The following is a 20,743-nucleotide window of genomic DNA, read 5'->3' as shown; positions in this document are numbered from 1 at the left end:
CTAGTGATATAGGATGACTTTAAAGAAGGCAGATTGTTGCCTCATGTCCTTTATTATGTGGTATGTTACTATGTCCCAGTCTGCAGTTTGATTGCAACGTTTTCAATGTCCAGCTCTCTCTAGTTATCACTCTTGCTTTTCAGCCCCGTGGAAGCCCCCAGGTCGTTAAGAGAGTCCTCTTCACTTTCTGGCTTCTTGGCTCTCCTTTCTTTGCCTGACTGCCTGCACCACGTGGGTGGATCATCTGGGCTGAAGCCATCCTCACCCTCCATTCTCTTAAATCCTTTGAAACTCTAGTCCTGGTTAGATGTGATGGCCTATCTCTGCTCCTTCACGGTGGCCAAGCCCTCTTGGAGAAAACACAAAGCCACCACAATTGGGCATCACTACAAATTCAGGGTCTGTAGACTCATTTGAGGGCTCACTGGCTTCTGTCATCCTCTTTCTTGTCCCTGCCAAATGGTTTTCCCATTCCTGGCAAAGGCCATTATTGTCCTCGGTCTCTCTCCCTCTCAGCAGATGGACTTGCCTCTATTTTCCCGAGAAATCTGAGTCTAGGAGGCTTGTTTTCTTCCAAACTCCAGCTTTCCCACCCACAGGTTCAATGAGGACGCCCTACTTTCTTTCTTCCTTCCTTTCTCTGGAGGCAAACTATCTTCGCAACTGTCACTCCCATTCCTTCCTGCCTCGTGCAGGACAAGTCCCTTCCCTTTTCATCTTTTTGACATTCATCTCTTCTTCTGGGCTCCTCCTTTCAACTGCCTCTGAATCTTTCCATCAACCAATTCATGTGCCAGATCAAAGGTCCTCTTCCCAGACCACTATAGTGGCCCCTCCCAGTCACTCTTTATCATAGCACCCTTTATTTCCTCAGTGCACTTCCCATGATCTGAAAAGATCTACTTTTTTATATAGTATTCCTGCACCAGAATAGTAGTCAGAAACTTGTCTTGTTCATCAAGTTTATGACTCGGGCCATAAAATAGTTCTTGGCACATTGTATGCACATCATAGGTACTCAACAAATATTTGTTGAATGGCTGAATGAAGCTCTAAATATGTTCAAGTCTGTCTCACTCATTCTAAAGGAAATGACAAAAATACTTTTTAATATTTTTTTCTTCTATCTTAGGTAGAGACTGAATTCTGGGAGAGCACTGGCTGTATAGTTCAGTGAACACAGCACAGTAGCCCAGAGTCAGCTTGACAAATACTTGCTGAATATTTCTGGATAAACTTGGATATGAGGATATGTTTTTCCTGATAACTACATAATTGGGGCATTAATACTTGATTTTCCTGTTTGCCATACAGTTTTACATCAGTAGGCCTATAACACTTACAGGTCCCATTATGCTTCCCATTAATATTGCCTTACAAATCCAAGAGAGGGACATTCACAATAACATAACAGAAAATCTCATTAATGTATTGAGCCAAAGGTACCTCACTTTTTTCCCCACAAAGCACCCAAAAGTACAATGTTGGGCTCACAGTGCATGTTCATTAACTTTTACTTGGTTAACTCTAGTTTTTTTTTTCCCCAAGTTTAACACCATGGGAATATCTAAAATGAGAAACATCAGGAAGTAAAATTTTTATCAAATCAAAGGGCAATATTTAATATGTGGATATTTAGAGCAATATAATAACTTATTAAGTATTTTTCTGTTCCTAGGAAAACTATTTTGTCATAAAGCCTATGGATCACTGCCTCCTCTGTGTGTGTGTAGTGTCTCTGCCTGACCAGCTCTGCAGGGATGACATCCTCTTGGGGGATGATGGTGGTTTTGTGAACAAATTCACAGTAAATAGTGATGACTTTGGACTAAAGCAGGCAAAACCCAAAAAAAAATTACAAAACCAAGTTTTAGACTCAAAGAACTTTAAAAGGTAAGGGTAGTATATGACAGTTCATATTTTTCTAATACAGACAATGTTCAAGTATTTATGAGCGAACACAATGTGCTAGACCCCTGGTAACCTGAAATACAAAGCCAAACAAAGACTACTTCTTACCTCAAAGAATTTGCAGTAAAATTGGGAAGAAAGATAGGAAAATTAGCCACTGAAATTCCAATTGTTAGTGCTATTGACAATTAAAATCTATAGGTACTGAAATGAATTAAACTGTGCAAATTAAGTGAAAAAATTAAACCCTGAAAGATCTAGAAAACATATATGTGACTATTTACTAGCACTTGAATATGGAAGAAGATCCTCAACATAAAAGCAATGAATGCAGAATTCAAAGAAAAAATTGTAGAAATTTGGCAAAAGCAAAGCTTCTGGACATCGAAAAAGAACATTTTAAAAGTAAATAACAAACTAGAGGGGTGTCTGGATGGCCTCAGTCGGTTAACCCTCCAACTCTTACTTTCAGCTTAGGTCATGATCTCAGGGCCATGGGATTGAGTCCCACCTAAGGCTCCATGCTCAGCCCTCCCCCTTCTCAAACTCTCTTCCTCTCTCTAAAATAAATAAATATTTATTTGGAAATAAGCCTTAAAAATAAATAAATAAATAATATTTGGAAATAAGCCTTAAAAATAAAAGTAAGACACAAACTAAAATAAATATTTATAATAAGTATGGTAAACAATGGGTTAATACTCTTTAAGAGGTATTGCAGGTCAATTAAAAAATAATAATTCCGGATGCCTGGGTGGCTCAGCGATTCAGCATTTGATTTAGGGTATGATCCTCGAGTGCAGGAATCCAGTCCCACATCGGGCTCCCTGCATGGAGCCTGCTTCTCCCTCTGCCTATGTCTCTGCCTCTCTTTGTGTGTCTCTCATGAATAAATAAATAAAATATTTAAAAATATAATTCCCAAAGAAAATTGGGCAAAGACTGAAAGATAATTCATGCACAGGCACACACAGTACAAATAGTCAATAAACATTTCAAAGTGATCATCAGGCAAAAATGCTAACAATTATCTCCAAATGATGGGATTATAGGTGATTTTTATTGCCTTTATAATTGCACTGTCTTTGAAGTTTTTTATAAATAAGTAAGTATATATTACTTTTATTAGCAGAGAAACAAATTTTGTATTAAATTTATTCTCTTAAAGAAGCACAACTTAACATCAGATACAATTTCGCATTTCTAACATTGGAAGGGGTAAAAAATGGCATAGATTCTGTGGATGGCTTTTTCAAACTATCGATGGTGGAGGTATGAGTTCAATCCCTTTCAGGAGAGCAGTCTGGGAGATGCATCAAGTGTCTTAATAAGCCTTTGACCCAGGATCTCCATGCATTTAAAACCATGAGTATGGTTATCACAGCATTATTTCTAATAGTCAAGTCTCTAGTGTCTAACAATGTAAAGTACCAAGGGCATTCAGTAAATCATAGTATAACCATATTGGTGAATGCCATGCACTCTCATTTAATAACGTTTTGAAATATATTTAATAACATGGAAAATGTTCATGATATAATATTAAGTGAAAAAATTAATTTTTCTATGTACATATGAATCCAGTTTTTTTAATCCAGTTTGATAAAAAGGAATACATAGATGTGTCTGTGTCTGTAAATTTCTATTTAAGGAAATAGAGCATAAATATTCCAATATATAAATTATGATTCTCTATATGACTTCGGAGAGGTGATTTTTATTTTCTTTTTTATGTTTTGTTTTAAAGATTTTATTTATTTATTCATGAGAGACACAGAGAGAGAGAGAGAAAGGCAGAGACACAGGCAAAGGGAGAAGCAGGCTCCAAGCAGGGAGCCTGATGTGGGACTCAATCCCAGGACTCCAGAACCACACTCTGGGCCGAAGGCAGGTGCTAAACTGCGGAGCCACCCAGGGATCCCCTTATTTATTTATGTTTTCCTACGTTCTAAATTGTACACTGAAAAGTTTTCTTTTAGGATGAGAAAAAACTTTTGGGGTGCCTGGATGGCTCAGTCAGTTAAGCATCTGCCTTTGGCTCAGGTCATGATCCCAGGGTCTTGGGATTGAGAACCGCATCAGGCTCCCTGCTCCATAGGAAGCCTGCTTCTCCTTCTCCCTCTGCCTGCCATTCCCCTTTCTTGTGCTCTATCAAATAAATAAATAAAATATTTTTTAAAAAATAGAATAAGAAAACAACTTTTAAAAATACAGGATTATACTTTGTTATTAAAGTAACAAATATTTCATCCCAGAGTTAGAACATGCAATTAAAATCTCATTACAGCTGTTACTACAGTGGAATTAAGACTAGCCAATTGCTAGAATCCTAAAAATGGCACAATAATTGACTGAATCCATTTTCCATCCTTTATATATGAGCAATATTACTTAGTCCCATCAAAGTATTAGACTCTGATGGGGCATTTTCCTAACATGTGATGTGCTGCTCTGTACTCTATCAAGTATTTCATTCCAATTATGATAGGCTCTTGGAATAGAAGTTGAGACATGAATTTTCTTTCTAAGGGTTGTATCACCTGTAGAAAATTCCATGGCCTCTTTTCCATCCCTGTTTCCATTAAGCTGGATATGTTTGAAATGAGTTTGGAGATCTGACGAATTTGAAGAATCTGAGTTGAGCTAAATGCATGCAAATTTGCATTGGTTCTTTTGGATAATTATGTACATGTAGATGATTTAATCATGTATATGATCATCATGCATGTGACTTAAATTATTCAAGACTGAACTGTATAGATAAGCTGAGTATTGAGACATGTTCATTCTTACACCAACAGATTCTCAAACCTAACAGAATGAAAGTTATTAAGGCCAAAGGGGTAATTAAACTCTGGAGCCATCATTAATGTTTTCCTTCAGTTAATAACTCAATTATACTCAATGGGTGGGGGTAGAGATATGGGTAGGAAATACAGGCATGCAAAATGTTGTACAGATTAAAGAAAGAAATAGCCAGTGCCCAGAGAGCAAAATTAAACACAGTCTGATATGGAAAAAATATCTCTACTCTGTTTCATCCCATATTGAAGGGATTGAATTATCAACACCTCTATTCCTTAACTAGAATCTAAGGAACGTGGGAACAAAAATTTCACCTTAGTCATCTTTATGTCCTTGTACCTGGGATGCAGTAGGTGCTCAATAAGTACTTGTGAATGAGGAAACAAACACACTGTAAAATATGAGAAAATATAATAAATTAAGTTGGCTTCTTACAGGTTAAGATAAGAATTTTACTATAAAAGTTTTGTTCCCTAATGCTAAAGCTCTCACTGAAATGTCCTGTGAACTGATTAGCAAGCCTTTGGCTAGGAATACAACTGTCCCGGCCTCTGCTTCACTGGTGATCTGGGACTACAAGTTTCCCAGATATCTAGTTCTGAAAGTTTTCATGGAAAATATGAAAATGAATTGACTCATCTATTTTTTTCATGAGAGACACAGAGAGAAGGCAGAGACATAAGCAGAGGGAGAAGCAGGCTCCTCGCAGGGAGTCCGATGTGGGACTCGACCCTGGAATTCTGCGATCATACCCTGAGCCAAAGGCAGATGCTCAACCACTGAGCTACCCAGGCATCCCTAATTGATTCATCTAAAACAATATGAAACACAGTACTTTTGGATGACCAGAATTTTTCAGTAAAGTAAGGATAATAGTGTCTGTATTGAACAGGGATTCATCTACATTATTCACCTACAGATTAATATTTGATATTAATTTTTATTTTCCATTTTAAATATGCTAGATGATAAATATTTAGTTAAACAGTTAAAAGTGGTATAAGCATAGGATGGTATTACAAGTGCAAGCTTTGTATGTCTAACATAACCACTCCTTTTCTTCTTTTAATTGCCAGTGTTAAAAGGAAGTTGCATAATGACTGGGTTATGAAAATTAGATATATTACAGCCCTAAGTTGCTTTGGATCCTGCTCCTTAGACAGTGTTCATTCATTGGTTTTGGAATCCTTGAAGAGACTTGAGGATAATTTGTAAGTACAATAGTTTGTATACATGAACATTCTGTGAATTTCAGAGTTTTTACAATTAAGTCCATGACAATCTTGGAGTTTTCAAACTGGTTTTTAGAAAATTCAGATGTTAATGATTCCATTTATTTGACAAGATTAATTAGATTTTTAGGAATAAATTAAAGTCACTCATGCAAATCTGAATATCATGTGTCCTCCTAGCAGCAATTTTGCTAATTTGTTGTTTTTGCCACAATCTATTGGAATAAGTCAATACAGGTCAATCTATAGCTATATTTTCCAAGTATAGGTCTGTGGGTAAAACTCTGTACTTTGAAAATCATTCTTACAGGTCAATTGGGCGAGACCATGAGTGTCTGTAGCACAAATATCATGCTTCATGTGTAATAAATACATGAAATTACTTTCTTATAGACAGGTGAATTTAAAGAGTATGTAGTCTTATTTCTTATCTGGTTGAATATTAATTAATAACTATTATTATGTAATAATCATAACCATAACTATATAGTACCTATATGTTAATAATATATGGGAACTATAAAACAGATGCTATCTTTAATTTTCAGTTTTAAAAATGCATTAAGTTAAATGCTACCACATGGATAGACCTCAAAACATTATGCTAAGTGACAGAAGCCAGACACAAAAGACTGCATACTAAATGATTCTATTTATATCAAACATCCAGAAAAGGCAATTTATAGAGACAGAAAGTAGATAAGTGGATGCCAGGAGGTGGTGGTGAGAGCAAGTGATCCCAAGAGGGCACAGGGGAGGTTTTTGGGATATTGAAAATGTTCCAAAACTTATTGTAGTGATTGTTATACAACTGTATAAATTGACTAAAAATAATTGAGTTGTGCATTTACAAACGTGTGAATTTTATGTTATATGTTATACGTCAACAAAACTGTGTTAAAAAAAAAATGTATACAGACTTCTAGTTTCCAGTCTAGCATGTAAAGTTTGGAAGTCATGACTCAGCCCTAACAACAGGTGAAAAGAACTAAACAAACTAAAAAATCAACAGCTCTTCTTAAATCCATCAAAGAAGCGAAGTCACAGATCAAACTGCTGCCCTCAAATTTGGAGAGAGAGACAGGCATATACTATGAATCACAACTTACCAGAGCAGAAATCCACAAGGAGATACCTCTGCGAAACCAATATATTGTGATAGGAAAACCTGAACTATGACTGACAAATCACTGGGGGCTCGACATAAAAAAATCTTAGAGTTAAAAACTCCAGGGACCCAGTTAGAGAGGGTCCCTACACTTTTGTGAATTTTATTTCCAGGAACTCAACCAGTTTCTCACAGTGAACGTCGGAGAAAAATCCTCGCCTGCCCAACAGGGGCAGAGGAAAATGCACCACATTCAAACATACCCAAACATTCTGTTCTTAACAAAGTCTGTCCTTAAGCAAAACTGTGTTACTAGAGCCTAAACTATTGGAATTATATCAGAAACTAAATGACCTGGGAGAAGGGAAATATCCAACTCTAGCCTACTCTATCTTACTCTAGCTTTCCACATAGAAGGGAAATACCCAAATACAGCTCACTCTAGCCATCCTGACCCACCTAAGGAGAAGGGAGGCTGCAGAACACTCATGAAGTTCACAGTTCAGAAGCACAGGCTCACTAAAAGACTGAGATCTGATCAAAGGACTGTGGACCACTTCCCTTTCATCCCACCCACTTACAACCTCATTACTAAAGGCCTATTAGCAGCAGTTCCTTTTACAAGATACATTATGTCCTACTATCAAGAATAAATTACAAGGCATACCAAAATGCAAAAACACAGTGTGAAGAGCTAGAGCAAATATCAAACGAAACTCATATATAGCAGAGATGTTGGAATCAGTAGACCAGGAAGGTAAAATAACTATCAGTAATATGGGGTTCTAATGGACAAACTAGACACCATGCAAAAAAAAAAAAAAGTAATATAAACAGAAAGATAGAAATTTTAATAAAGAATCAAAAAGAAACGCTAGGGATGAAAAAATAACAAATAAAGACTCATTGCCTCAAGAGTAGACTGACAAAGCTCAGGAAAAATCTTCTGAACTTGAGAATATTATCAATAGACACTTCAAAAATAGTAAAACAAAGAGAAGATTGAAACAAATGGAATAAAATACCCCAAAACTGTGGAACAACTACAAGAGTTATAACATATGCATAATTGGAATTCCAGGAGAATAAATGGAAAAAGGAAAAGAAGAAATATTTGGAGCAATAATGACAGAATTTTCCCCGAATTAAAGTCAGATACCAAATCTACTAAGCTCAGAGGACACCAAGCAGGATAAATGCCAAAAAAAATTACACTTAAGAGTATCGTATTAAAACTGTAGAAAATCAAAGATGAAAAAAAGTCTTGAAAGAAATCAAAAGCATCTCACCTTTAGAGGAGGAAAGAAAAAATTTATCTTGAACTTTTCCTCGGAAACCATGCAAGCAAGACAAAAGTGAAATATTTAAAGTGTTGAGAGAAAAAATATGCCAAAGCAGAATTCTTTTTTTTTTCTGTAAAATTATCCTGCCAAAACTCACCTGAGAAGATAGACAATCTGAATAGGCCTATATTTGTTAATGAAATTGAATTAATATGGGCAGCCCCAGTGGTTCAGTGGTTTAGTGCTGCCTTCGGCCCAGGGCCTGATCCTAGAGACCCGAGGATTGGGGATGGAGTCCCACGTTGGGCTCCCTGCATGGAGCCTGCTTCTCCCTCTGCCTGTGTCTCTGTCTCTGTCTCTCTCTCACTCTCTCTCTTTCTCTTTCCCTCTCTCCCGCCCCTCCCCCTCTCCGTGTCTCTCATTAATAAATAAATAAAATATTTAAAAAAAGAAATTGAATTAATAATAAATAACCTTCTAAAACAAGAAACATCAGACATAGGTGGATTTAATGGTGAACTCTACCATACATTTAAGGATAAAATTATACCAATTCTCCACAATGTCCTTCAGATAATAGAAGCAGAGAAAAACTTCTTAACCTGTTCAATTAGGACAGTGTTACCCTAATACCAAATCAGACAAAGGCATTAAAATCAAAGAAAACTACAGACCAATGTCTCTTGCAAAAATCCTCAACAAAATATTAGCAAATTGAATTTAATAAGACAAAAAGTAGTACACACCATGTCTAAGTATGCAAGGTTGGTTCAACATTTGAAAATTATTTAATGTAACCCATCATATCAACAGGCTAAGAAGAAAAATCACAGGATCACATCAATAGATGCAGAGAAGCATTTGACAAAATCTATCCATGATAAAAACTCTAAATCAAGACACAGATTTTATATTTTTCACACATAAGTACACAAACAACTTAAAATGGATCATAGATGTAAATATAAAACACAAAACTATAAAACTCCTAGAATAAAATCTAAATATTCTTGGGTTTGGCAATGAATTTATAGATACAACACCAAAGGCATAATTCATGAAAGGAATGGTTGATAAACTAGATTTCATTAAAATTAAAAACTGCTCTGCAAGAGACACTGAAAGAGAACAACAGCAACAAAAAGCCACAGACTGGGAGAAAATATTTGCAAAAGGTACATCTGATAAAGGACTCTTACCCAAAATGTACCAAGAACTCTTAAAACTCAACAGTAAGAAAACAAAACATAATATTAAAAACAAGTCAAAAGATCTAAAGATATACCTCACCAAAGAAAGCATACAAATGGCAATAAGCACATGAAAAGATGTTCCATATCATATGTCCTTTAAAAAATGCATATTGAAGCCACAAGGAATATGGCAAACCCATAGCTAACACCATACTCAGTAAAAGCAAAAAGCTTTTCCTTTAAGATCAGGAACAAGACAAATATGTCCGCTTTTGCCACATTTATTTATTTATTATTTAACTGAGAGAGAGAACACAAGCAGTGAGAGAATCAGGCTCCCTGCTGAGCAGAGAGCCTGATGCAAGGCTCAATACCAGGACCCCAGGATCATGACCTGAGCCAAAGCAGCCACTTAACCCACTGAGTCACACAGGTGCCCCTCACTTTCACGACTTTTATTCAACATAGTATTTGAAGTCCTAGCTAGAGCAAGTAACAAGAAAAACAAATAAAACATATTCCAATTGGAAAGAAAGCAAAACTGTCACTATTTCCAGATGACATGATATTATATATAGAAAGTCCTAAAGACTCCACCAAAAGCTGTTAATTCAGTAAACTGCAGAATACAAATTCAAATCCAGAAATGGATCCTCAACTCTATGGTCAATTAATCTTTGACAAAGCAGGAAAGAATTTCCAGTGGAAGAAAGACGGTCTCTTCAACAAATGGTTTTGGGAAAATTGAGACAGCCACCTGCAGAAGAATGAAATTGGACCATATTCTTGTACCATACACAAAAATAGGCTCAAAATGGATAGAAGACCTAAATGTGAAACAGAAATCAATCAAAATCCAGAGAAAAACACTAGCAGCTCCCTCTTTGACCTCAGCCACAGCAATTTCTTCTTAGACATGTCTCCAAAGGCAAGAGAAACAAAAGCAAAAACTATTGAGACTTCATCAAGATAAAAAGCTTTTGCAAGGCAAAGGAAACAATCAACAAAACTAAAAGACAACCTATGGAATGGGAGAAGTTATTTGCAAATGTCTTATCAGATAAAGGGCTAGTATCCAAGATCTATAAAGAACTTATCAAACTCAAACCCATAAAAACAAAAAGTCCAGTCAAGAAATGTGCAGAAGACATGAACAGACATTTCTCTGAAGAAGACATTCAAATGTCCATCAGATTCATGAAAAAATGATCAACATCACTTGGCATCAGGGAAATACAAATCAAAACCACAATGAGATACCACCTCACACCAGTCAGAATGGATAAAATGAACAACACAAGAAACAATAGATGTTGGCGAGATATGGAGAAAGGGGAACCCTCTTACACTGTTGATGGGAATGCAAACTGGTGCAGTCATTTTGGAAAACAGTATGGAGTTTCCTCAAAAAGTTAAAAATAGAGCTACCCTACAACCCAGCAATTGCATTACAAGCTATTTATCCAAGAGATACAAACATAGTGATTCAAAGAGGCACATGCACCCCAATGTTTATAGTAGCATTGTCCACAGTAGTCAAAATATGGAAAGAGCCCAGATGTCTATTGACAGATGAATGGATAAAGAAGAAGTGATTTATATATATATAAATATATATACATATATACATATATTTATATATATATAAATATTACTTAGCCATCAAAAAGAATGAAGCCTCACCATTTGCATTTGATATATATATATATGGATGATGGAACTAGAGGGTATTATGCTAAGTGAAATAAGTCAGTCAGAGAAAGACAAAGATCATATAATTTCATTCATATGTGGAATTTAAGAAACAAAAGAGACAGAGTTCAGAGACACTGAACTCTAGGAAACAAAGAGGGTTGCTGGAGGGAGGTGGATGAGGGTTAGGGATGATTGAGTGATGGATATTAAGGAGGGCACTTGATGTAATGACCACTGGGTATCATATGCAACTGATGAATGACTCAATTCTACCTCTGAAACTAATAAAACACACATGCATGCAAGAAACACCAAGTGCTGCTGAAGATATGGAGAAAGGGGAACCCTGGTGTCCTGTTGGTGGGAATGTAAATTGCTTCAGCTGCTATGGAAAACAGTACAGAAGTTCCTCAAAAAAATTAAAAATAGAACTACCATATGATGCAGTAATTCTATTTCTGGATATTTATCTGAAGAAAACAAAACACTAATTTAAAAAGATATATGTACCCCCATTTTATTATAGTTTTATTTACAATAGCCAAAATATAGAAACAAAGTAAACGTCTATTGGTGGATGAATGGATAAAGAAAACTGGTACATATGTACAATGAAATATTATTCAGCCATAAAAAGGAATGAAATCTTGCCATTTGTGACAACATAGATGAACCTGGAGGGTTATATCAAGCAAAATAAGGCAGACAAAGAAATACAAATACTGCATGGTATTACTTATATGAGGACTGTTTAAAAAAAGTCAAGCTCATAGAAACAAAGAGTGGAAAAGTAGATGCCGGGGGCTGGGTGTTGGGGGAAATAGGGAAAAGTTGGAAAAATGTATAAACTTTCAGTTAGAAATGAGTAAGACCTGAGGATCTAATGTATAACATGATGACTATAGTAGATAATACTGTATTGTATAACTGAAATTTGCTAAGACAGTAGAACTTAAATGTTCTCAAGAGAAAGAAAGGAAGAAAGAAGGAAAGAAAGAAAGAAAGAAGAAAGAAGGAAAGAAAGAAAAGAAGGAAGGAAAGAAAAGAAAGGAGAGTCACCAGGGTGGCTCAGTTAGTTAAGCCTTGGACTCTTGATTATGGCTCAGGTCATGATCTCAGGGTTGTGCTTGGGATTCTCTTTCTCTCTCTCTGCCCCTCCCCCACTTTTTCAGAATAAAAAAAGAGAGAGAGAGAAAGAAAGAAAAAGATAAATATATGACATAATGGATGTGTTAATTAATTCAATGGGAGAGAAATCCTTTCATAATTTATTCATATATGAGATCCAAAAAACTGAAAAGATAAAATAAAAACAAAACAAAACACTGAGGGTCAACCTTAAAACTATAAAACCCTCCTTGATGACTTAATTCCATTTCTTAAAACTCATTTGCTTGATTTTAATCATTTTTAATGAATTTCAGCTTTTCTATCTAAAGGTCAGTGAGTTGCAGTGAGATTGAGTCTTAGCTGGAGGACTTGAGTTCAACTAAAATATATGTACTAGGAAAAATGGTTAATAGTTTATTTGTCCCACTAACAAAACACAAATGATAACTTCTAGGTCCTTCTTGTTGAGTTCTTTTTTTTTTTTTTTTTTTTTTAAGAGAGACAGTGAGCACAAACTGGGGGGGAAGGGACAGAGGAAGATACAGAATCTGTATCAATCTCACAACCCTGAAGCAATGACCTAAACCAAAACTAAGAGTTGGTGGCTCAATCAACTGAGCTATCCAGGAGCCCCCGCTATGGAGTTTTTAAATGAAATTCACAAAAAAGTGAGAGGAAAAGATAGCCTCCAAACATAACAGAGCTAGAATTTCTTTAAATTCCAAGATTTTCAATTTAAGAAACAGCCTAACAAAATTAGAAATTTTATGGAAGAAAAGAATATCACATCTCTAAAATGACTGACTACATTTTCTTGAAAGTTATAGTCTTCGTGAAAGACATATTTTCCCCTCATTTAGAAAAAGATAAAAATGTTTATCTTGACGTATAACATATTGCACTGAGAAATGAATTAACAACTTTTCACAGCACGTTAAAAACAGTTTCATTTCTTAACACTAGCTCTGATTCCACAAATATCATTTCTATGGCATAATTAATTTTCACTTAGTTTCTGTAACATAATTAACTGCTGGTGATTACACTCTGGCATTTTAAAGAAGTGCATTTCTGAAACATTTAATTAAGAAATAGATGCAACTTAATTTCTAATTGATCTTGTATTATGTTGGCAATTAATAACCATAAAGAAACATTTGTGAACCATATGAAATATAATAGGCCCTGTGGCCCTATGAAAGATATATATTCTACTTCAGTATCCAAAGAAAGGATTTTCATCTTGAAGATACATGAATCTACAGACAGTATGATTTTGCCCACACAAATGACTCACACATATATCTCCAGTAACACTCACCAGGGTAATTCTAACAGTCAATATGGCAACCAGAAAGTTATACAGGTCATGTAGTTCAGCTTTTAATCCAGAAGTATATCAGTGATTCAACAAATAGTTACTAAGTCACTATGTGTTAAGCACCGTGGACAATACAAATATGTTTAAGGCATGACCCCAGACAAGAAATACAGCCATAAGATCAATGGCATGCTGAGGTCAGATCACATCAGCTTATGAGAGCTCATTGCTAAGATTTCAGGAATTTAACAAACTTGTTGAACACGACCATCATTTAAATTTATATAAGCTCACAATTCCAGAATATTAAAAACAGAAGCAATAAACACTCAAAACTCATCACTTTTTTTTTACTACATTTTATGTATTTGCCTGAGGATTTTATGTCCTCAAGGATATAGAAATACTATATAATGGTGTGCAACTGTATATCTTTTCCCAACCCCAAGTTTGGAGATGTCACATTGCTAGTTTGAAATTGACCACCATAGGAATATTTATACCATGGAAAACAGCAAATGTTATAACCAATGACCTCCTCCACCTCCACTTCCCTGGCCCTTGCTGAATATTAAACATTTACCAGCATATAATTGCATAGGATAATTAACTTTGTGAAGCAGAGCATGTTCAATTTCAGTTGAAAGGTTTATGGTTATAGGCATCATAGGAGCTCAGATAAAGGAGTGATAAATGACAGTACTCCAGCAAGCCCATAGAGATGAGAAGAAGCCTTTTATAGGGGACTATGAAAATAAATTTGGCAGGGATTTTATTAAATGAGAAAGGTTATGGCAGCTAATAATAAGCATGCCAAGTTGGCTTTTGAATGAATTAAGTGGCTTATTTCTTCTTAAAGAATATCTTTACATTGGTGTGTTTGGCTGTGTATTGGCAATCTCACATTGCAAAATAGAAATCAAAACATTGTTCCAAACAATATTGACAAGCACCTAGAATTTTTGTCTTCAGAAACCCCAGTATCCCTCTCTGGCTTCTGTTTCTTATGTTATTGGCTCTTGAAGGCTCTGACTCCCTCTTGATGTGGGAGGTGCCTTGGTGCCTTCTTGATGACCTCAATGAGGCCTCTGATCCTTCTTCTCCCCATTAGCTCCAATTCATCAGGTTTCTCCTTGACTTCCTTCTCTCCCTCCCTACCTGGACCCCAGGTTCGGCATCTGAACTCGTATCTCACTAGCATTCTTCTTGTTGTGCATCCCCATCTGCCATGCAATCCCTTCTGCATGCACCAGTCAGCAGAATCCCAACCTTTCTGCTCAGCAGAGCCCTTCGCCAAGCCCTTCGCCTTTATAGGATCTCAGAGGATCTCAGACTATTCCCAGCTTCAAGTCTCTGTTCACTCTCCACAGATGTCCCATCCTGCATGACTACAAAACCCTGAGGCCTTTGGAGTAATTCCCAGCACTCCAGGTCATTAGGAATTTTCTGTATCCACACTTATCCTTGATCTTTCCTTTTGTTTTAGAGGTTGAAACATCAAACCTTCCATCGTTGGCCTTCAATTTTTTTGACTCCTTCTCTAGGATCTTGCTAATCTCAGTTTCTCCCACTCTCTCACTTCTGCCTGTAATACTCACGTCTCTTCTGATGTGAGTAATACTTTTCTTGATGTATAATCTCCTGTGAACTATCATACTACACCTCTTTTGGAAAAAGTATTCTGTACTCACTATCTCTACTACCTTGGTGTTACTTTTTCTCTCTATAATCCTCTCTCATACAGCCTTCCCCACTTCTTACCCTGCAGAAGGGACTCTCAAGTTGACCAGTAATGTCTGCATTGTAAAACTGATGGAAACTTAACATATCAGATAGCCTTGGGGCATTCAGCATTACTGATCTCACTCACCCTGAAACTCTATTTGGGAAGCAGTGTTTTCTCCTTTTATTTTACTTGTCTTTTTCCTTATGACTCCTCCTTTTGTGTCTGCTGTTAAATGGGGTTTTCTCTAGAGTAAGCCTAGCCAACTTTAATTCTCACTTTCTAGGCACTTCTTGGGTGATGTTCCTCTTCTCTAGCATACTAACACGTATAAGCTGATAAAACCGAGTTATTTTGAATTTTGAGCTCAGTATACCTGCTTACCATCTCCACTTGGGTATTTCATAGCCCCTCAAACTCATACATTTATAACTGGACTTAACTCCCTCACCTCTGAATCTATATCTTTTATAGGACTTTTAATTTCTGTTAATCCATCAAATCATGCTAGACAGAAATCTGGCAACCCCAAGTGACTGTTTCCTTTCCCTCAGTGCCCATAAACCAATAATCAACAAATTCATCTCTATTCTCTTACAAACACTTGTTGAATCTGTCTCATCTTCTGTATCTACAACTCCCTAGACTATTATCTCCAACTAGTGTCTTGTCTCAACTTTATCCCTGCCAAAATTATTGTCCATTAGTCTCCCAGAGTATTCTTATGAAGATGATATCCAACTACCTCAATACCTTTCATGTTTCTCCACCCCCTACTATAGCAATTCCATAGTCTGGTCCTGCCAGTGTCTCCACCTTGTTCTCTTCAGTGCCTTGTACTTAGGTTCCTATAACTCTGAGTTTGTTATCGTTCCCTAGATACCCCATGCTAGGATTTTGTACATGTTTGATGTCTGAAATACTCTTCCTACTCTTCCTCTCTTTCTCTTCCTTCAACCTCTATAATCTTTTTTTTTTTTTTTTTTTTGGAAAAGAGGGAAATTTTTTGTTTTTAATTTTCTCCAATTTTATTGAGGTATAATTGACCCCATAAATCCTTTAGTAATCAGATGATACCAACTCTAGGAAATTTTCCTGACCTTCTCCTAGTACTTCATCTCCCAAGTGGGTTAGGTATCATTTTTGTGCCTCCATCTTTTTATTTATTGTCTCAACTATGTTTAAGGGTGTGTCTTTCCAAGACACAAAGCTTGTTGAGAGTTATTAATATATCCAACATCATCTAAGTAATTGTCCTATAACTTGAGCAATTTGATGACCCCAGAAGAAGTTCTAGAGTCTGAATCTCCGTTTGTTTAGCAAATACTTACTGATGAGTTACTACATTCGACACACCTTTCTATGTGATGGGAATTTAAAAATGAATAAGACTAGGTCCTTGATCTTGAGTCTAATGAGGAAGAAAACAAAAAGATTCCTACAGAGGAGGATAAGTGTCATGATATAGATATTAGAGAGGAACAGAAGAGACTTCCTAGAACATCTTACACAGGATTTTGAAGGGAGAAAAACTGGGGACGGCTTCCTGAAGAAAGCATCATTCATGCTGAATTTTGAAGAACTGGTAAGAGTTAGCCAGGCAAACAAATTGCATGAGAGTGGATAAACAGCCATATTAAAGAAGTGGCATTTGCAAAGGTATAGAAGTGAAAAGAAAAGAGTGAATTCTAGAAACTCTAAGTGGTTCAATATGATTGAAGCACAGGAAGGGGGGAAAGGTTAAGAAAGACGAGGAGGGACAAGGACAATATGACAAGGCCTGCATACCAGACTGAAGAGCTGGAATATTAACCTCGGAGCTATACAAGCTATTAAATGCTTTGGTCAATAGAATGGGCAAAACGAGGTGTTTTTTGACAGATTGCCCTAGCACCAGGATAGAGAACAGGTTGGGAAAGGAGGAGGCAGATTGAAAAGGAGGAGGTGACTGGGAAGATGGGGTAATAGTTCAGAAAGGAATTAATGAGAGCTTGAACTTAATCAGTGTAAGTAAAAAAGTAGAGAGAATAAGGAAGCCCAGGTGGCTCACTGGTTTAGCCCCACCTTCGGCCCAAGGCCTGATCCTGGAGACCAGGGATTGAGTCCCACGTCAGACTCCACGCATGGAGCCTGCTTCTCCCTCTGCCTGTGCCTCTGCCTCTCTCTCTCTCTGTGTCTCTCATTAATAAGTAAATAAAATCTTAAAAAAAAGAGAGAGAGAGAATACATTCATTTTTATAAGAAATAGTGACCTATTGGATAAAAGGAACAAAGAGAAGAATTTAAGTTTCATTTTTCATTTGCAACAATATTTATGGCATGTGTATTACAGTCCAAAAATTGTTCCAAGAATTGATATAATGGTATGCAAAGAAGACTAACTCTCTCCTTTCCTCAAGCACATATTCTAGTGAGAAAGACATAATCCAATAAATGATACAAATTTAGGAAATGAAGTAGGGTTACCAGATAAAGTGACTGGAGGCAGTATTTTTGATAGGATAGTCAGGAGAGACTGCTCTGGGAAGCTAACATTTGAGCCAAGAGCTGGATGAGGTAAAGATCAAATCATGCAAGATCCAGAGGAATTCTTAGAGCAACAAAAGGCATCTGGGAGGACTGTTTGCATGGCTGTGCTGTTCACTAAGAGAGAATGTGAGTAAGGGAATAAGTTTGCAATGAAGAAAATGAGTTCTAATGTCACTTCTGACATTTATGTTGGCCCTGTGGTCTTGGGCATGGTACCTATCTGAACCTCAATAACCTCATTAATGAATGGGGATAATACTTTCTCATCTCCGGGACTTCTGTGCTGCTCAAATAAGCTCAGTTGAAAGAAGGTTCTTGAAAACTGCAAAGTATTATAACAATCAAAACATTTATTATTTGCTTATAGCCATTCATGCTTTTTCACAAAGAATGATATTTAAAGAATCAAAATCCATAATAATGACAATACTGGGGCGAAAAGAAAGGTACTAGTCCTTTCCTTGGGAAACAGGTATCATGGGGCCCCATTCCCGTTCTCTAAGCATTACGATTTGTCATTCAAGTGGTGATTCTTGGGTTAGGTTTTAAATAAGATAGTAATCTTTTTTATCTCATTTAGATGTTATACCTTCTTTTTGTGAAGGAAAATAAGCCCTTCAACTAGCATGATTCTAGGCAAATCTAATTCCTTTTCTCCCTGCAGTGGAGCAACCTCCAGAGGAGGACTTAGTTGTTCACATTCTCCTTCTCTTGTTTTTTTTCCTTTTTATCCTGTATCTCAATCCATTTTTCCTGTGCATGCACACACACACACACACACACACACACACACACAGAGGCACCCATTCTATTGGGTTTAGTATATCTTTTTGTTTATATGTTTCCTTCAAAATATGTATATATGTATGTATTTCTAATATGTCTAATGGTATCATAGGGAATTTAAATTCCCACTCTGCACAGGGATCCACAGATTTGGTACTTAGTAGTTGTAAACACTTAGATTAGCTAAGAGGTTTTATTTTTCAAACTAGCCAGTACTTTCTGGTCTTTGCTCTGAAAAGCATCTATTTTGCAGGAGTCAGGAGTTTGTCTTTGAGCCCAATTCTGAGCTTCCTAGTATTTACCATAATGCCTGGAACATGGTTGATGATACATTCAGCCTGAGGGAGTCAGGAGACGGAGGTAAAAATATTCAGACAGCCTCAGCAAACGGTGATCATTGATCTATTCAGTCAGATTCTGACTGAGCTTTTCAACTATTTCCTTGGGCCACTCTCCTAAATCTAGAAGCTAAAGAGATTTCTCAAGTGATACAGTATAATAATGTTTTCCTGAACTGCCAGTTCCACTGGAGAGTCATCTCAATAGAAGGAGAGTCGGGTCCACTTCATCTCTAGATTCAACATATTCCTATTTCTGCAATTTCCTATAATGAGTCTTAAGTTGAACCAGATGAAACTGCAATTATACTAATACATAATTGGCCAGCTGTTAAAATGGGAGCCAGCACAGCTCCCAAAAAGGCAGGAAAAAACTCCTCTTGAAAAAATTTTCCATTTCAAACATGATTACCATTTTGGTTGTAATTTTGTATGGTAATTTCACAAATGGAGTTTCGTACCAGCAAAGAAATGAACATCTGCAATTAATTATGCCATGTAAAGCAGGTTGGCCTGTTGCAAGACAGAAGTTGAACCTTTAACCCTTTGATAGCTTGACAATTTCCCAGGGATGAGCAGCTATTTAGCATTAATTTTTCTCAGTTACCCAATTCAGTGGCAGGTCATTATATTGGAAAGTGTATGGTACCCCCACAGTAGGGTTGCTACGGAGTCAGACAGACCTGGTTTCTGTCCGAGCATTCTAGCTTTGTGACCACTGAACACCATACAAACAATACCATTAGCTCTTCTTCATCTGTTTTCCTGTCTTTTGATGGGAATGAATGTACCTAACTTATAGTCTTATAAAAAGTACCAAAGTTAACTCATGTGAAGTGCCTGGCTTAATGCTTGGCATAAAGTTAGTACTCAATAAGTGTAAATTCCTTTTTTTGTTCCCTTCATAAAGATACTGAAATGTATCAAAAAATGAATTTGAATACTGAGAACAGGTGGAGTGATTGTAGAGCTGTTATGGTTTGGGCTTCTTGCTCCTGCATCTAGAGTACATAAAACCCCATGGACCACATCCAGCAGGCCACCTGTTTTTGTAACATCTGCAAACCAAAAATTATTTTTACATTTCTAAATAGTTGAACAAATCAAAAGAATAATATTTTGTGACCCATGAAAATTATATGAAATTCAGATTTCTTTGCTCATAAAGTTATATGGGAACACAGCCATGCTTGCTCATTTATGTATTATTTATGGCTGTTTTCATGCTACAGTGGCAGAGTTGAAAAGTTGTGACAACAGAGCCCGTAGGCAAAGTCTAAAATATTTATTATATGGTTCCTCAAAGAAAAAGTTTGCCAACTCCTGATCTAGAGTTTTCTGTTGCACTCTCCCTTGTCCCTTGGGGATGGGCACAATATGGATCCAATGGTAGGTAATAATGCAAAGTGTGGACCACTTTAAAAAATACCTTAATGTAAGGCACTTTGAAATTTCTTACTTCACTCCTTCAAGGAGAAAATAAAAATGACTTCTTCCTCACTCCCTGACTTCACTTCCACCAATGACCCCCACCCCTAAGGAGAGAAAAGATAGAAGGACACACCTCTTGCTCAATGGCCCTTCTTTATCAATCAATCACAGGAACCGGAACACCCCCCCCCCCCCCCCCCCGTGCCTTTTTGTGTGGGCACCATCTTACAATGGGTAAACTGCCATCGTGGTGTAGCATGCACCTTGAGTACCCCTTT

At 36.7% G+C, this 20,743-nt stretch overlaps 1 protein-coding gene across 1 annotated transcript in view; it reads left to right on the top strand.

Annotated features, from left to right (window-relative positions):
- Positions 1–20,743, top strand: part of WDR64 (WD repeat domain 64) — a 138,686-nt gene that overhangs the window by 28,088 nt on the left and 89,855 nt on the right. Inside the window, exons 7-8 of the mRNA XM_072732890.1 lie at positions 1,679–1,893; positions 5,793–5,927. Coding sequence (XP_072588991.1) covers positions 1,679–1,893; positions 5,793–5,927 — 350 coding nt within the window. The remainder of the gene's footprint in view (positions 1–1,678; positions 1,894–5,792; positions 5,928–20,743) is intronic.

The sequence above is a fragment of the Vulpes vulpes genome, chromosome 13, assembly GCF_048418805.1.
Source record: "Vulpes vulpes isolate BD-2025 chromosome 13, VulVul3, whole genome shotgun sequence".
Lineage (NCBI taxonomy): Eukaryota > Metazoa > Chordata > Mammalia > Carnivora > Canidae > Vulpes > Vulpes vulpes.
The sequence above is the reverse complement of the archived record's forward strand: the minus strand, read 5'-3'. Positions and strand labels throughout refer to the sequence as shown.